The following is a 17,419-nucleotide window of genomic DNA, read 5'->3' on the forward strand; positions in this document are numbered from 1 at the left end:
TCTTAATGCAATCCATTATTAAATCTATGTACCCTAAGCTTCTTTACAGATTTTGCTGATTTTCCCCCTACCACCTCCTCCACTAGTAGGCTGTTACTTTTTTTACTGAGTCAGTGCTTCCACAGCCTGTTGCCAAACTCATGCTAAATCAGTCCTGGGCGCCCTTGTACTGTACCTCATCTCCTGTGCACATAGGATATAGAGATGTCTTTTTTCTTCACTACCATATCTTGCACTCCCATTTTTGCCAGGCTGCTAGCCTTCTTCTGTAACCTTTCTGCGTCAGTCCTCCTCTCTAATATTTAGAGATACAAGTTATTATTCCATAGTGTCTGAGTGCCAGAAAGACGCACTAGAAAGTGCTTTTCCATGAATTTTAGTGCTTAGCCTATGCAAGAAGTAGTGGGAAGAAAACAGAGCGTGGGAAACTGAACCAAGTGTAATTCTTATTTGGGAGTGGCATATGCACATATTGGTCAGCCATATAAACTGAGACTGAGTGTTTAAGGAACTTTCAGTGATTGAAAACCTTTGAGCATGTGTGAACTGAGACTCTTTTTTCTCTAAGTGGAAAACATTTCTAGATTTACATGGAATTTCATAGGTGCAATGAAAGGCACATCTTTGTTACTTTGTGTAATGTCGAGGTTTTAAGTCACAGAGCAGGATGTTTCCAGAACTTTGTGTAGCACTGTGTAAGAAAAACAATGCTTTTATTTTCTGGACAAGTTTATTTACTGAAACTACAGGATAGTTTTTACTGAAACTATCTAATGATTTCCAAGAGACAAGCACAACTGATGGAACCATCTGCCCAAACTACATTTGCAGATGAAAGTAGTGTTTTTTACTAGAAATCTTGGACAGCTTCTGTATTCATGGCTTAATCCTGCTTTAGGCACCCTTAATGAGTGATGTGTGACTGGAGTTCATAATGTTGTTTCTCATCTGGACTTTGTTCTGTGAACACTTGCATATCTCTAATCTTCAAAAATGTTTCTGCTGACAGATTGAGATATTTACTGAAAACAGCAGTAGCTGGGCAAATATGTAGGGAGTTTACAGGTTTTTTGATACCTGTATTCTTTAGAAAGTGTTTTAGGATTGAAACTGAATTCACAGAATGACAACAGTGAAAATAATTGCCTTCTTAGCTTATTAAGGCTTTGTTGTGGTATCTGCACACGGATTACGTTGTAATACTACATACACTACAATACAGGTACCATTTCAAGTTTTCATGAGGTAAGCAAAGTAAAAAGCTGTTTTCTCTTTGTAAGAAATCTCCCTCCAATCCACTTAGTATGCAAGAAATGTATCCTCACTCAGAAGGCTCAGCTAAGAAACCATGCTTGCCAATTCCAGATTAACATGGTAAATTGTTTTCACTGCTTTAAAGAATCTAATGTTTTCATTGGTACTGCAGCATTATTTTGTGGACAAAATTGAAACATACTTCAGAGCCCCTACGTTTTGAAATGCATGTCCTGGATTTCTTAGAATTAGTTATGACTGCACCAAGCAGAATTTTGACTAGAACATTATTTATGAGGGATTTACTTTTGCTGTGAAGTCACTTTGTGTTTAAAAAAGAAAAAGTAAATAATCTTATTAAAGATGAAAAGTAACTCTAGCAATGATTTCTTAATCTTTTGCTTGTTTGTTTTTAGATGTTGATTCTTTTTTTTTTTCTTGGTAATAGGCACGGTGGACAATTGGAAAACTTCACTGTTCATTCTGTGAGGCCTGCTAAGGGAGCTTTAACTTTGCAACAGAAAATGTTCCTGTGGACAGTTAGTAAGTATACATTTCTGCAGAAGTCAGACTGACTGTCAGCCAGCTTTCTCCATTAAACTGGCAAAGGAAAACAATCTCTTCTTAAAAGTCAGTCTGGTTTTAGCAAAGATACCTGCCAAGAAGTCATAACTTCAAGTTTGAAAATCAAAAATCAAGGGCTTTTGTACATGGCCAGAAGTAATAATGGTGCTAGAAGATTAACAGAAGCACTGTGTCTAGAAGTAAGAGATCCCAGATTTGAGATGAAAAGTAAAACACTTCCCTCAAAGGTATTAAATCAAAAAAGAAATAGTTCTGCTTCTTACCCAGTGAATGATGCATGCACGGTAAAAACTTTTCACAGAAGAGCGCGTAGTTTGGATTTAACTATAAGGGAGAGACTAGTTTTATCACCTGTGTTATATGAAACTTGCAGTGTGGGAACGATCTACTATGGTAAAAATGAAAATTCACCTGTTCACACACAAGGTAGCTTGCAGTTAGTGTTCAGTCAGACAGATGGTAGTTCTTTTCAGGACCTATATACTTCCAGTGCTGACAAACTACAAAAAAGGTTTCAAGTTACTTCCTTTACAACATTACTACATAAAGAAACAGAAAATGAGTGTGATTTTGAAGATACTGGACAGTCTTCTGAAAATGCCATTAATGGTGGGCGACCTTTTGTGATGAACCCTTCTTCACCTAAAAGTGCTGTAGAAGAGGAACAATATATCACACCCCTTGGTCTTGTGCATCCTACAAGTGTTTCCTTCAACCAAAAACTGAATAAGAGAGAAAGAAACAAGTTGAAAAGCTTGAGGAGAAAACAAAGAAGGGGAGAACGGTGGCTACAGAAGCAAGTAGGTGTTTAAAACAAATTTTGCATTTCTTAACGTTTGGTTGCTTTTATAAGTCATTCTGACTGGATTTTTAATGCTGTATTTTAATACTAATTTAATGTGGAACTGTCTAGAGTCAGACATCCTGCAAACAAGGATTTATGACTTTCTCTTACATTAAGTTTTCAAATTGAGACTAATTACTTTTTTCTGTGTACAGTCAAACCTTGCTGAATATATATATATATATAAAACTAGTTGCTGTTGGCCTTGTTGTTGTTTTGTGATACAATAATCGGTTTGCAAAATACAATAATCAGTGTGGTAAGGGGAAACAAAACATTTACGACTTCTGAATGAGAAATCAGCATTTTAGGATTTCCTGACTTTCAAGCAATGATATTTTGTGTTAATTTGTAATTAATTATTTTGTTTTTTTACAATATGTTTGCATTTATTATGCATAATAAAAAAATGTTGGAGTAAGGAATTTATTGTTGTTATGTTAGTCTTTAGTAGGTAGATATTTTGTCTGTAAATCTAGTGTAAGTTTTCCATATTCTTATCAATTAACCATGATTTCCTTCTTCAAACCATTGAAAGCAGAACACAGTTAAACACCTGTGGTGGTTTGGGTGTTACCCGCCCCCCACATTTTGGAAATCATCCAGACTAGACTCAGCTGGGTCTGGAAATTGAATGAAGCTTTATATTTACAGCTTAGCACAATATATGAGCAGATATTTACAAAATATATACAATTATATACAGAAATATACAAGTTGAAAGGTAATACAGAAACACAGCACCCCTCCCAGAAACATTAGTCCCCAGGAGGGGCTCTCATCCAGCCTTTCACCTTCTCCCACGCCTCACTACCTTAACCCCAGACGTTGCCTTGTGCCCGAGGAAGAATGGAGGGTCAGACAGGGGGATTAGAAAGCAGGTGGATTAATTGGAGAGATGGCAGGTTAGTTTAAAGAGAGGAAAAATGCAGCCCACAGACAAGACAGAGGGAATCTCCCTTATCTATGTTTGGATTCTTGTGTTTACACATCTCAGCAAGCCTATGGGTGAAGTAGACGTCACCATTGTTTCTCTTTCACAGCCTATAATCTAATTCTTCTCACCAAAACACTCTAGGTAGCTTCAAAGTAGCACAATCCACCCCTGTCTATTTCACTCAGAGTATTGCTGAATCATGCTCTTGTACTGTAGATTCTCACATAGATTCTTTCATTGTTGGACACCGATGGTACCTAGAACAGAAAATTCCTAACAGCTTGTATTATACACTGGGAATTTAAACTCTCTCAGCTAAAGTTAGATTTCTCTGTGGAATACACTGGATTTCACCATTCTCCTGCATTACCCAGTAGGTATGACCAGGACCTTCAACAGACACCACCCCTTGGACAGGTTTCCTTTTGCCCGAAGGTGCAAATACCCAACCAGTTTTCCATAACAGATTCTTCTCACATACAACAGGAACTTTATCACCGTCAATTGTTTGGACCAAGTCTGATTGTGCAGGTCCTGCTCTATTTACTGAAAGTCTACCAACCAGGTAGCTTGTGCTAAATGCTTGTCCCAGTTTTTCAGAGTTCCACCCCCCATGGCTTTTAGGGTGGTTTTCAGCAAACCGTTGTAGCGCTCAATCTTCCCTGAAGCTGGCACATAGTAGGGTATGTGGTAGATCCATTCAGTTCCATGCTCTTTGTCCCAGTTTTTCACAAGATAGTTCTTGAAATGAGTTCTATTGTCTGACTTGATTCTCTCTGGAGTTCCATGTCTCCACATGATTTGTCTTTCCAAGCCAAGAATGGTGTTACGTGCAGTTGCATGTGGAACTGGATAGGTTTCCAGCCATCCAGCGCTGGCCTCTACCATCATTAGCACATACTGCTTGCCAGAACGAGATTGAGGTAAAGTGATGTAGTCAATCTGCCAGGCTTCACCATACTTGTACTTTGACTATCTCTCACCATACCATAAGGGCTTGATTCACTGGGCTTGATCCGCTTAGCTTGCTTAATAGCTGCACAAATGTCGTAGTCAGGCATGACTTGGGTGATAGCATCCATGGACAAGTCATTTGACCTATCGCATGCCCATTGGTATGTTGCATCTCTGCCTTGATGTCCAGATGAGTCATGTGCCCACCGAGCAAAGAGCAGTTCACCTCGGTGATTCCAATCAAGGTCAAGATCAGAGTTGGTATCAACTTGAGAAATCTTAGAAGCCACATCAAGAGCAAGTTGGACGGCTTTTACCTCAGCGAACTGACTGGATTCTCCTTGACCATCTTTTGCTTTGGTAACTCTCCTGGTAGGACTCCAGACTCCCGACTTCCATATTCGCTTATTCCCAACAAGACGACAGGAACCATCTGTGAACAAAGCATAGTTCTTTTCCTGATCAGAGAGATCACCATAGGGAGGAGCTTCCTCAGCACGAGTTATTTTCTCCTCTGGAGGTTTGGTACAGTCTGTGTCTTCCAGCCAGTTGGTGATCACCTCCACCAGACCAGGGCAATCAAGATTACCCGTTTGTGCTCATTGGATTATCAAAGTCATCCACTTAGATTAGGTTGCATCTGTGGTATGACGTGGTGATGAACCTTTGCCCTTGAACATCCAGTTTAGAACTGGCAATCTGGGAGCTAAAAGCAACTGTGACTCAGTTCCAATCACTTCAGAAGCTGCTTTCACTCCTTCATAGGCTGCTAGTATCTTTCTCTGTTGGGGTATAATTTGCCTTTGAACCTCTGTAAGTATGACCCCAGAAACCAAGTGGACGACCACATGTCTCATTTGGAGCTCTCTGCCAAAGACTCCAATTGGACCATTGTCACTCACAGCCGTGTACAGAATGTTTTTAATGTCCAGACCAGATTGCGCAGGTCTCAAGCCCACTTCATGAACTAATTCTCATTAATCTGATCAAAAGCTGCTTGTTGTTCAGGTCTCCACTCAAAATTATTTCTCTTCAAGTCATATCTTGCAGAGGTTTGACAATTTGACTGAATCCAGGAATGAGTAGTCTCCAAAATCCCACTACACCCAAGAAAGATAGAGTGTCCTTCTTATTTTGGGAACTGCCATGGTGGAGACTTCGTTTATGTGATGGTTTGGGTGTTCCCCACCCCCCACACACACTTTAGAAATAACCCAGACTAAACTCAGCCAGCTCTGGAAATATGAATGAAGTTATTTATTTGCAGCTAGCACAATATACAAGCAGATATTTACAGTATACATAGTTATATACAGAAATATACAAGGTATTTGACAACTCCTCTTTGTGAGTAGCCGTAGCTGCTTGGCAGACTTGTTTCCTACCTGCAGGGCATTGGCACCAATGGTACGGCATGTCACCAGCCAGCTTAGGATTGGCTCTCCTGATTCCCTTGAGTATTCCTTTCTAACTTTTCTGACCTCTTTGAGGGGATCATTGGAATCCTGGATGTCATCCTTCTCTTCCTCTTGTTGTTCTGGATGTCCCTGGCCTAGAAACAGAACTTTCCTAAGAGCACTCTTAAACTCCTCAGAACCATCTCCTTTCTTGGTAGCCAGTTTCACAATGCTCCTCTCGTCAGAGTAATGAGATCTAAGTTTGTTGGCCAAATCTCAAAGACTGTACTTCTCCTCTTCCTCCTCTTGTGCACCAGAGTTACCCTCCCCTAAGTCCTCATTTGGATCACCCCTTATCAAATGTTTCATCTTCTCCCAGGCTTTGGCTGGGGCCAAAATAATTTCAGCTGAAATGAACTTTGACAAGCTCTCTAGTGGGTCTGAATCATTGGTGGTCTGACCTGTGGCCTGTGAGTTTGAATCTGGCTTAGAGTTTGTGGTTTCTGCTGCCTAAGGAGTCAAATTAGCCAGAGGAACATCTGGGACCTGAGCAGTTGTCTCTGATCCTTGGCCACCTGCCATGTTTTTGTCAGCAACTGAGACTTTAGCAGTATGCTTAGAATCTATAGGAGGAGGTGCAGTGGTACACACACACCCCCCCCCCCCCTTGCTCTCCCTCTGAGCTAGGATTGCTTACATTTGGACTGCTGCTTATCTGGGACACTGGCCTTTTCTTTTGGCTTCTTAAAGACACCACATGCAAATTTCTCTTACATAATGTCAAAATTGTTATAAAATTCAAAAATATAAAACCTAAAATTACATACAACAGAAATGCCACAGTCTCACGCGAATAAAATTCAGAGCAAGGCTTAGGTAACTGGGTCTTAGGTAAAATTACTCTCATTAAAGCTGTTGATAAAGCCGTAGATGTATCATTTCCTGAATTGTTGCTGGTAAAAAGCCCTGTAATGTTAAATCCAAGAATGTAGTCTCCAGAATCAAAAAACATTGCCTCAATTTTTTTCCAAATTAGATTAAACAAAAGGTAACCAATTTTAACTCTTACCCAGTGGTAGACGAAGAAATAGAAAATGGGCCACACAACAGCCATCACTGAGTAAAATAGCTTAATTATCTTTATTCTGATTTCCAGAGTTAATTAACAATCAATCAAATTTAATTTGCCCCAATTTGGAGTGCCAAAAAAAAGATGTAATGGTTTGGGTGTTACCCACCCCTGTACACTTTGGAAATCACCCAGACTAGACTCAGCTGGCTCTGGAAATTAAATGAAGCTTCGTATTTACAGTTTAGCACAATATCAGCTTAGCAGATATTTACATTATATACAGTTATATGCAGAAATATGCAAGTTAAAAGGTAATACAGCCCAGACAGAGAGCGTCTCCCTTATCTATGTTTGGATTCTTGTTCTTAAACATCTCAGTAAGCCTATGAGTGAAGTAGACATCACCATTGTTTCTCTTTCACAGCCTGTAATCTAGTTCTTTTCACCAAAACACACTAGTTTCAAACTTGCACAGGACCGTAGATGGTCATGCAGTTTTGGTGAGGAGCAGGGGAGAAGACCAGGAATAGATCTTGAGATGATAAAAGGCTGTCAGGCTGGTCAAACATAACTTCCCCTTGGTAAAACTATGTTGACTGCTGCTAATGAATGATCTTCTTATCCTTGATATGCCTAAGGACAGCTGCAGCCAAGAAGATGCTCTACTGCCTTTCTGGAGGTAGAGTGAGGCTGTCCAGTCTATAGTTACCTGGGTCCTCTTTCTTACTCTTTTTGAAGATTGGAGTGACATTTGCCCTCCTACAGTCTCCAGGCACCTATCCTTTCCAGATATTTTGATTGCGTAATGATTTCTTTAACCACGGTGCAAGTCTGTGATTGTGACATGAGATATTTTAACAGGCCTACTTCTCAAGTTCTGTCAAGCAGTACATGAGGCTATTGTGGTTGTGTTTTCCATCACCATGGTATATTCCCAGGAAAATGTGGATCTTGAAAATCATACTTTCTGTACAGTCTGACATCTCACAAAAAGGGCTGTTCTTCTTACATATCCTTCTTTTCATGGCTGCACTACTGTTGCATGTCAGTCTAGGCATCCACTCTTTTCTTGCAAACTCCACTTGCTGTTCTTTTTATTCAGTGTTCCCACACCTTACCTTGTAGAAATGTACATTTTGTTACAGTGGAACTGATCACTGAAGAAGCGAATCTGTGGTACTTTTAAACCATGTTTTCTGGTGCACTTACTGCGTATGCTTAAACAATCAGATAATAAAACTTCAAGAGAAAAGAAGTGTAGACCCCTTGCATGGATGAAGTGAAAGATGTTTAGTAAATGACAAGGAGAAATATTGAAGTGCTTTCCTAAGTGCAACAGAACCCTAATGTGAGGTCAGTCTCCCGTAAGTTCTCTCTGCTGAAGATACTGTGCATCTCATTTTTACCTTTAATTAAACGTTCTCTGAAGAGTAGTCTATGAGAGTCTTAACACTTTGGAATGCCTTTGTAAATGCATAGGCTCTTTAATTTTTTTTTTTTTTTTGGTCACATGATAACTTTTTTACACAGTTTTTCTGTCCTACAGCAAGGCCACATGTGCCCATCAAGGTTGTGCTGTGGCAGAATGTGCTGTACTGTTAAACTGAAATATATAAACCTTGGGTTGCAAATAGGAGCTCTTTTGTGAACTGTTCACTTGCACTTAGCGCCAGAGGTCTGCAGTTTGTTGCACACTCTGGCACAGGTGCTGCCTGCTAACAGCAGAGGGACCCAAACTTCCTCTCTTTGCTCCACAAGGCAAAGCTCTTCATACCTGTGAGGAGGATACTGGCATAGTGTGTCTGTGTGCACAAAATGCATGCACATTTATGTTCATGGGGGATTTTTAGGTTTCTGATGTATTATTAGGATATAATAATAATAATTACTTAAGTCTAGGAATTGACAATAATAGTTCTTAAAATTATTGCTGTGGCTAAGATGAAGATTTTTCTGTTATAAATTCCATTTGTGTATATCTTACTATGTTTTTGGGTTGTTTGCTAACTACAACCATTGTTGTAGTAACTTTCTCAAAGATCTTGTGCAGAAATACCATTTGTCTCTCCTACAGTTTTATTTCATTTCTTACAATCATTTTACACAGGAGAAGGCTGTGTATCTGGTTTCAAAACTCCAGTATCCTCTTGGAAATGATCCTGATCCTTTGGAAAAAAAAATATTACTGACCTTGTTGCTTCATTTTATAATTTGACACATCATCAGTGCTTTGGTATCTTTTTTAAAATGTGTTTTATTTGACAAAGGGCAATGGTCAGTTTCCATTAAGTGCATTTGTTTTCCTGCTCTTAGTGTTAACCTAAACTCAGGATACAGGCAATTGAGATACTGCATTGTTTATCCACACTGTCTGTCCTAGTTTTGAGCCGCAAGCTGCCCAGGAGAAAAGGACAGGAAAGCACTTCACCCCCAAGAAAGGAAGATAAACCACTTGCACAGAGTTAGAGGCTAAATATGAATATGCCATTTAAAATATATGCAGAGGTACAAAAGATATTCAGGGAGAAGGAATATATACAAAACCTGGGCCCAGTTCTCCACCTGGGCCTACCAGGCAAAAACCTTCCAGAGCCTTCCAAAACCTCCCCCTACTCAGCAGTCCCAGGAGCAGGCCAAACTGACCCCTGGCTCAAGACAGGCCTACCAAGCACCAGATGCTCCCCCACAGGCCTTAATGGACCCAGTGGCGCACCTAGAAATTAGTTTGCCAGGCAAGGCCTGGACAGTGCCGCTTTCTCCCACAGACCAAGAGATAAGAGCCCATCACACGCTCTTGGAGAGAGAAAATTTGCTGTGAACTCCCTTATATAAGGAGATACAGGAAAATAGAATAGAATAACAGATTACAGTATCCTGAGCCTCCCCCTGGGGCAGGCTGCCTATTCTCCTGGGACTCTCCAGTCTCTGGAGGACTTTCTTTATAGTTACACCATTTAGCTCCTGATTTCTCTTAACCTGCAACACTGTCAGGTGCAGTTTCCTTGCCCTGCAGCTTTGAGCTTTCAAGTCTGTACTACTGTTCTCTAGCAACTGACAGTCTTGCAGTGAAAGCACTAGGCTTCGAAGATCTGAATTGTGACCTTAGTTCACTTAATTTATGCATGCCTCTTCTTTGTGTGTACTCTGGTTGTAATTATTTTTCTTGCACCATCATGTTTATATTCAAGCTGTAGTCCTTCAGGCCTTTAATCATGTGTTTGTATACCTGTGTTCCAGTTACTCTTTCTGTGATGATACTTTTAACAAGGCTTATCAAACTCAGACTGCTTATCAGTTCCTCAACTGGCTGTTGGAGGATTAAAAGTATTGTTTAGCATTGGTACCAATGTAAATCGAGAAGAGAAGGAATTCAAATTAAATAACAGATAGAGGAGGCAAGCAGTAACTACAAGGTCTCAAATATGACCTCTTAGGGAAATATGAAGCCCTGGAGAAGCTGCTTAAAGGAGAAAGGAAACACAGGGGGAAAGGGACAGTTTTAATCACATGCTCTGACATCTGTATGAAAAAAACAGTGGATTTAGTATGAAATAATAGTTGACACCATGTCATGGATGTGGATTCCCAGTACCTATGCCTGTTTGGCAGAGGGAAGAAATTAATGCGAGAGGATATTTATAAAAATATATATATTTATTAACTTCCAATATTTCAACTCTTGCCACACCCAACCACTGAACTTTAATATTACAGGGTTCTTTACACCGTTATGGAGACATTCTAGGATATAAATGATATATATCTACAGAACTTATTAATAACTAGCAAACATTCAAACAACTATTAACAGAGAGAGAGAGAGTTTCCCAGTGGCTCAATGCTGCCTGAGGTCTTGTACTGCTTGCCCAGCAAAGCTGAGCTGAAAACTGCTCTCTGCTTTATGGCAGAGGCAATAGAAATTACAGAGGCATCTACTCACAATTCTTATCAATTATTAATCACCCTCCGGGGCTGCGTCAGCCTATTGCAAGTGTCCAATTCTTCAGGGTCTCTGCCTGTGGACCTTTAGGCTGGAATCCTCCGGTGTCAGGGGAATGGCAGACTCTGGCCTTACTGCTGCTGGATTCTGCTGGCTGTTCTCTCCAGGGATACACAGGCAGGATCTCCAGCTGCAGAGGCAGGATTCTGTTCAGTCTGAGCATGGGTCCAATGCTTGCTCCTCAGGCCAATCAAACACAAATAAGTGGGTCTGCTCCTGGCAACCCACGGCAGTGTGCACACCAGGCACTCATACAAAGGCAGGCATAATGCTGCAAGGAAGTAGGCACGCAGGCAGGCAAGCAAGCACGTGGTGGAGATGCAAGTAATGTGGGGAAAGCCTTGCACGTGAGCCTGTGCACCCCTATTTATCAAATGTGGGCCAAGAGTTGATGGTCTCATTGGCCACTCAAATAAACCAATCAGGTTGGCAGTCAACCCAACCCTACCACACTAGGTAAAACCCACAGGCCTGGACTCCAGGTACGGGAATCACGTGGGCCCAGCACCAGGCAGGCCCAAGCTGGGCATGTGGGGACTTACACAATCAGGTGTGCCTTTGTTGTCGTTTACCCCTGGTACAGGCAGAGAGACATGTCCAGGCAGCGCAGGCATAAATAAGCCTGCTTTCAGGCCTGCAGACCCTCCATGACACACCAGTGAGTTACTACAGTTGAGATTGAGAGTTGCAATAGTCGAAGACCATTTTTACTTTGTGCAGTACACATCCACATATTGCAGAGGGGGATTCTCAGTACCTACGCCTATTTGGCGGAGGAGAGAAATTAATTGGGGTGAGATAATTTTATATAAAAATATATATTTATTAAATTCAATATTCTAAAATCTCGCCACCCCCAACCACTGCATATTAATATTAAAGTTTGGTGCATGGTTATGAAAACAATTTAGGATAATATAGGTACAGGAAATTTGTTAATTAACAAGCAAACATTCAAACCATAAATAGAGAGAGGAGTTTTCTCCGTAGCTTAATGCCGTTTGGGATCTTTATGTTATTTGCCCAGCAGAGTGGGCTGGAACTCTTCTCTATGGCAGAGGCAACTTATATTACAGAGGTTTTAAAGCTTTTACTCACAATTCTTATTAATTATTAATCACCTTCTGGGGCTGCATCACAGCCTGTGTCTACTGTCCAATTCTCCAGGGTCTCTGCCTGTGGACTCTGAGGCTGGAATCTTCCCAGTTTGTGGGGATAGGATAAATTTTCCCAGCTTCTGGGGAAATAGGTTTTCTCTAACCTTTTCTCGTGGCGAAGAGGCAATCTCTGCCTGCGGTGCTGCTGGCTTCTTCTGGATGCTGTGTCCAGGAATACTCAGCTGCACAGATGGGCAGAGGCCAATGGGATGGGGTTCAATAGCTCAAAGTGCAGGGTGCTGCACTTTGGCCACAACAACCCCATGCAGAGATACAGGCTGGGGTCGGAGTGGCTGGAGAGCAGCCAGACAGAGAGGGATCTGGGGGTACTGATTGATACCCGCCTGAACATGAGCCAGCAGTGTGCCCAGGTGGCCAAGAGAGCCAGTGGCATCCTGGCTTGTATCGGGAGTGGTGTGGTCAGCAGGAGCAGGGAGGTCATTCTGCCCCTGTACTCTGCACTGGTCAGACCACACCTCGAGTACTGCGTTCAGTTCTGGGCCCCCCAGTTTAGGAAGGACACTGAGATGCTTGAGCGTGTCCAGAGAAGGGCGACGAGGCTGGTGAGAGGCCTTGAGCACAAGCCCTACGAGGAGAGGCTTAGGGAGCTGGGGTTGTTTAGCCTGGAGAAGAGGAGGCTCAGGGGTGACCTTATTGCTGTCTACAACTACCTGAGGGGTGGTTGTGGCCAGGAGGAGGTTGCTCTCTTCTCTCAGGTGGCCAGCTCCAGAACAAGAGGACACAGCCTCAGGCTGCGCCAGGGGAAATTTCGGCTCGAGGTGAGGAGAAAGTTCTTCACTGAGAGAGTCATTAGGCACTGGAATGGGCTGCCTGGGGAGGTGGTGGAGTCGTCGTCCCTGGGGCAGTTCAAGGCAAGGTTGGATGTGGCACTTGGTGCCATGGTCTAGCCTTGGGCACTGTGGTAAAGGGTTGGACTTGATGATCTGTGAGGTCTCTTCCAACCTTGGTGATACTGTGTGATACTGTGTGTGATACTGTGTGTGATTTGAGGAGCAGGAGAATATCTTGCTGTCTCTGACACAGTTATTCACGGCTAGCAGGCTGTGTGTGTGTGCAGACAACCCAGGGACTGCTTCCTGGTTATCTCAGCGGCAGTGGCTTTTACCAGGCAATGATAGGCAGCAGGCATGCAAAGTGTGTGTGGCTGCTGGGAGTCTGAGCTCTGTAGGTAAATGCAATACAGGATCTGGTCCTGATAGCAATAGCGTGCAGATGTGCACAGCTGTCTTAGGTGGCTATAGGTACGCAAGCAGGTAAGCTGCAAATGAGGGTCAGAGCATGAGGTCTGAGCCTCTGAGCATTGGAGCTATGCAATGGCATCCGAGCGTGGGGGTCTGAGCGGTGAGCGCTGCAAGTGAGGGTCAGAGCATGTGTCTGAGCCATGCAGGTGAGTCAGAGCTGAACTGAGCGCTGCAATGGGGTCCAAGCACATTGTTTACCTGTGCACCCCTGTTTATTGAATGTGGTCTGAGATTAATGGCCTCTTTGGCCACTAGAATGACCAATCAGGTTGGCAGTCAGCCAAATCTTACCATGATGGGCAGAAGACTCTTGCCTGGACTTTCCCAAATATGGGGATCACATGGGTTTACCCCAGGGAGTCACGAGCTGGGCGTATGGGGGCTTACGCAACATGTTTACAACCAGGGGTCCTGGCAGAAAAACATGTCCAGGCAAGTCAAGGCATAAGTAAGCCTGCTTTTGGGCCTGCAGTTCCTCCACAACACCACATCAACTCCTTTACTTTGTTGAATGACTGTGAGAGAATTTAAAATAAAATATTAATATAAACCTCTCCAACTTGGGATAGGTGGAAACACTGATTTCAGTGTTCAAAACTATTTCTGCTCTGCATAATTCTTAACATAGCAATTTTTAAGTTCTGTACTTAACTGAATGAACTACATTTACAGCACAATAACCTCAGAGATAAAGAAGACTGAAGTAATTCGGTGTTAATATGCAATTACAAAGTTCACACTTGATGTTTGGTAACACGCTTTTTATACATTTGCTCTTTCGTCACTAATGTGTAGTTTCAGCTACATCCAGTTTACCTTCACAAAGTATCTGTTTGGAAGAGACCTCAAATATCATCCAGTGCAATCCTTGACCCAGCACAAACCCTATGAGGAGAGGCTGAGGGAGCTGGGGTTGTTTAGCATGGAGAAGAGGAGGCTTGGAGGGGACCACATTGCTGTCTGCAACTATCTGGAGGGAGGTTGTAGGCAGGTGGGGGCAGGTCTCTTCTCCCAGACAACCAGCAACAGGACAAGGGGACACAGTCTGAAGTTGGGCCAGGGGAAGTATAGGCTGGATGTTAGGAGGAAGTTCTTGCCAAAGAGAATAATTTGCCATTGGAATGGGCTGCCCAGGGAGGTGGTGGAGGCACCGTCCCTGGAGGTGTTTAAGAAAAGCCTGGATGAGGCACTTAGTGCCGTGGTCTAGTTGACTGTATAGGGCTGGGTGCTAGGTTGGACTGGATGATCTTGGAGGTCTCTTCCAACCTGGTTGATTCTATGATTCTATGTCCCTGAACACCAGGTCCACATGGCGCTTGAACTCCCCCAGGGATGGTGACAACACTACTGGCCTGGGCAGACCATTTCACTCTTTGAGAATCCTTTTGGTGAAGAAATTTCCTTATAGCCAGTTTAAGCCTCCCCTGACACAGCTTATAACCATTCTCTGTTCAGAACTAAATGCAGTACTTCAATTGTGGCCTAACCACTGCTGAATGCAGGGGGATAATCACCTCCCCATTCCTGCTGGCCACAATGTTCCAAATAGAAGTCAGGATGCCATTGCCCTTCTTGGCCACTCAGGCTCACGAGCTGGCTCATAGTCATTCAACTGTCAGCCAGTATGCCCAGGTCCCTCTCCAAGCAGCAGCCTTCCAACCACGTACCCCCAAGTATGTAACTTACATGGTGCCTTTTATATATGTAAGAGACAGTTTTTTTACTCTGTATACCCATAAAACCAGTTCTGTCCAGGACCATGTCTGCATTTCAGTGGATCTCTGTGAAGTTGCTTGTAGCTGTTGTGGTCTCCAGTGCCATCTCATTGTTCCATGTTGTGTGATCCCATGCCTGTGTTGCATCTGGGTGTCCATTTCTCAAGGCCTCTGCTCCCTCTATCAGACCTTTAATGCTTCATGGTACATCATTATCTTAACAGTTGTACCTACACCATTCTACATGAAATAACTGCTGTCTGTGGTTGTACCATACAAACACCATGGAAATAAAACAAATCAACCACAGACATCTGGTCTGTTAAAGAAACTGCTATTAGACCTAAGACCAAATAAAACCAAGCAGCAGAAATGGCAAGGGAAGTTCAGCCAGAGCAGGCATAGCCAGCCTCGGCCTTGAAACCTCACAAGTTCCCTACAAAGTTGTGGCTGTTGTAGTAGTGGCAGTATGGTATGACAGGACCACATGGTTTCAGTTGAGAAGCAGTGTCTTTTTTTAGCTAGCTGATACAAGGAAGGGAGATGTTTTGGGCATGAGGAGCTTCTGAGCCAAAGTTGCTTTTAGCTTCACTTCTGGGTTTTTTGTAACTTGTTACTACTTGGTGACTTATGTAATTAGGAGATCTGTTCTGTCACTGATTATAATATGAATTAAAAAGAAAGTATTAAGAATGATGGATTCACAACAAACTTCATAACTCACTTCTGCTAAATTGCACTTATACTTTCTGTCCAAGTTCTGTCTGAGAGAAATAGCACACGAAACCCACTGGTTTCTGAGCTGCCTTTGGAGCTCCTATTGTAAGCCTTTAAAGCCCAATGCTAGAGATTTGTTACTGTTAGCTGCAGTCTTTTCATGCTGTTATTTGTGATTAGAGATTCATTGTGTGTTGTCTGACCTGACCTCTCTACTGCTTGATGTGTTTTTATACAATTCAAAGTTAATAATAACCAGTGGAATAAACAGACTTGCAAGCAAAGTTACTCAGGGAAATCTTGGATAAATAAAATATGATCAATATTGTCTCAGTGTGTCTGTATATAGTATGAGATAGAATATACAGATGAGAATAGTGTAGATACATTGTCACACTGTAGATTATTGGAGGCCAGAATATCTGACTGTGGTGTGAATATATTCCTTCATTTAAATGAAATACATATGAACAAGCTGCTTGTCTACCAAATACTTCCAGAAAACTCAGATACTCTAGAATAATTTTAGCATAGTAGAAGGCTGTGAGCTGTTGTGCGTTAAGTACCCACCTTGCAAAAGGTGGAATCATCTACTACTTCATGTGTTAGGCCACCTTTAGTGGTTAAAATGCTAATAAGTAAGAATATTTTTCACCTACTTTTTGTGCCTTTCCAGCATCCTTGGTAATATACATTTTTTTTTCTGAAGAGAGACACACAACATCTCCAAATGCAGCCACCTCTACTTGAAATAATATCTGTTTAATATCTTTATCAGTGACTGGGATAAGGGGATCGAGTGCACCCTCATCAACTTTGAGTTGAGTAGGAGTGTTGACCTGCTTAAGGGTAGGAAGGCACTGCTGTGAGATCTGGACAAGCTGAATCAATGGGCCAAGGCCATGGGAATGGGGTTCAACAAGATCAAGTGCCAGATCCTGCACTTTAGTCACAACAACCTCAAGCAGTGCCTGGGGAGGAGTGGCTGGAAAGCAGCAGAGTGGAAAAGAATCTGGGGTTGCTGCTGGACAGGAGCCAACAGTGTGCTCAAGTGGCCAAAAAGGCCAACAGCATCCTGACCAGTATCAAAAATACCATATCCAGCAGGCATAGGGAAATGACTGAGCCCTGGTGAGGCCACAGCATGAGTACTGTGTTTGGTTTTGGGCACCACAGTATAAAAAAGACATTGAGGTTCTGGAGGATGTCCAAGGAATAGCAATGAGACCAATAAGAAGTTTGGAGGGCAGGTCACACAAGGAGCAGCTGAGGGAACTGAGTTTGTTTAGTCTGGAGAAGAGAAGGCTAGCGGGAGACCTCAGTGCTCTCTGGAACTACATGAAAGGAGGTTTTAGTGAGGTCAGCGTTAGTCTCTTAGAAGTAACTAGTGATAGGGCAAGAGAGCTTAAGTTGTTCTATGGGAGGTTTAGATTGACTGTTAGGAAAAATACTGAATGAGTGGTGAAGCATTGGAAAAGGCTACTCAGGAAGATGGTGGAGTCACCATCCCCAGAGTTACTCAAGC

The 17,419-nt window shown here is 42.5% G+C and overlaps 1 protein-coding gene across 2 annotated transcripts in view; it reads left to right on the forward strand.

Annotated features, from left to right (window-relative positions):
- Positions 1–17,419, forward strand: part of RNF180 (ring finger protein 180) — a 127,630-nt gene that overhangs the window by 17,445 nt on the left and 92,766 nt on the right. For both annotated transcript variants that reach the window (XM_064139963.1, XM_064139964.1), the window contains exon 2: positions 1,703–2,639. In XM_064139963.1, coding sequence (XP_063996033.1) covers positions 1,965–2,639 — 675 coding nt within the window. In that variant the 5' untranslated portion in view covers positions 1,703–1,964. The remainder of the gene's footprint in view (positions 1–1,702; positions 2,640–17,419) is intronic.

The sequence above is a fragment of the Pogoniulus pusillus genome, chromosome Z, assembly GCF_015220805.1.
Source record: "Pogoniulus pusillus isolate bPogPus1 chromosome Z, bPogPus1.pri, whole genome shotgun sequence".
In the NCBI taxonomy this organism is placed as follows: domain Eukaryota; kingdom Metazoa; phylum Chordata; class Aves; order Piciformes; family Lybiidae; genus Pogoniulus; species Pogoniulus pusillus.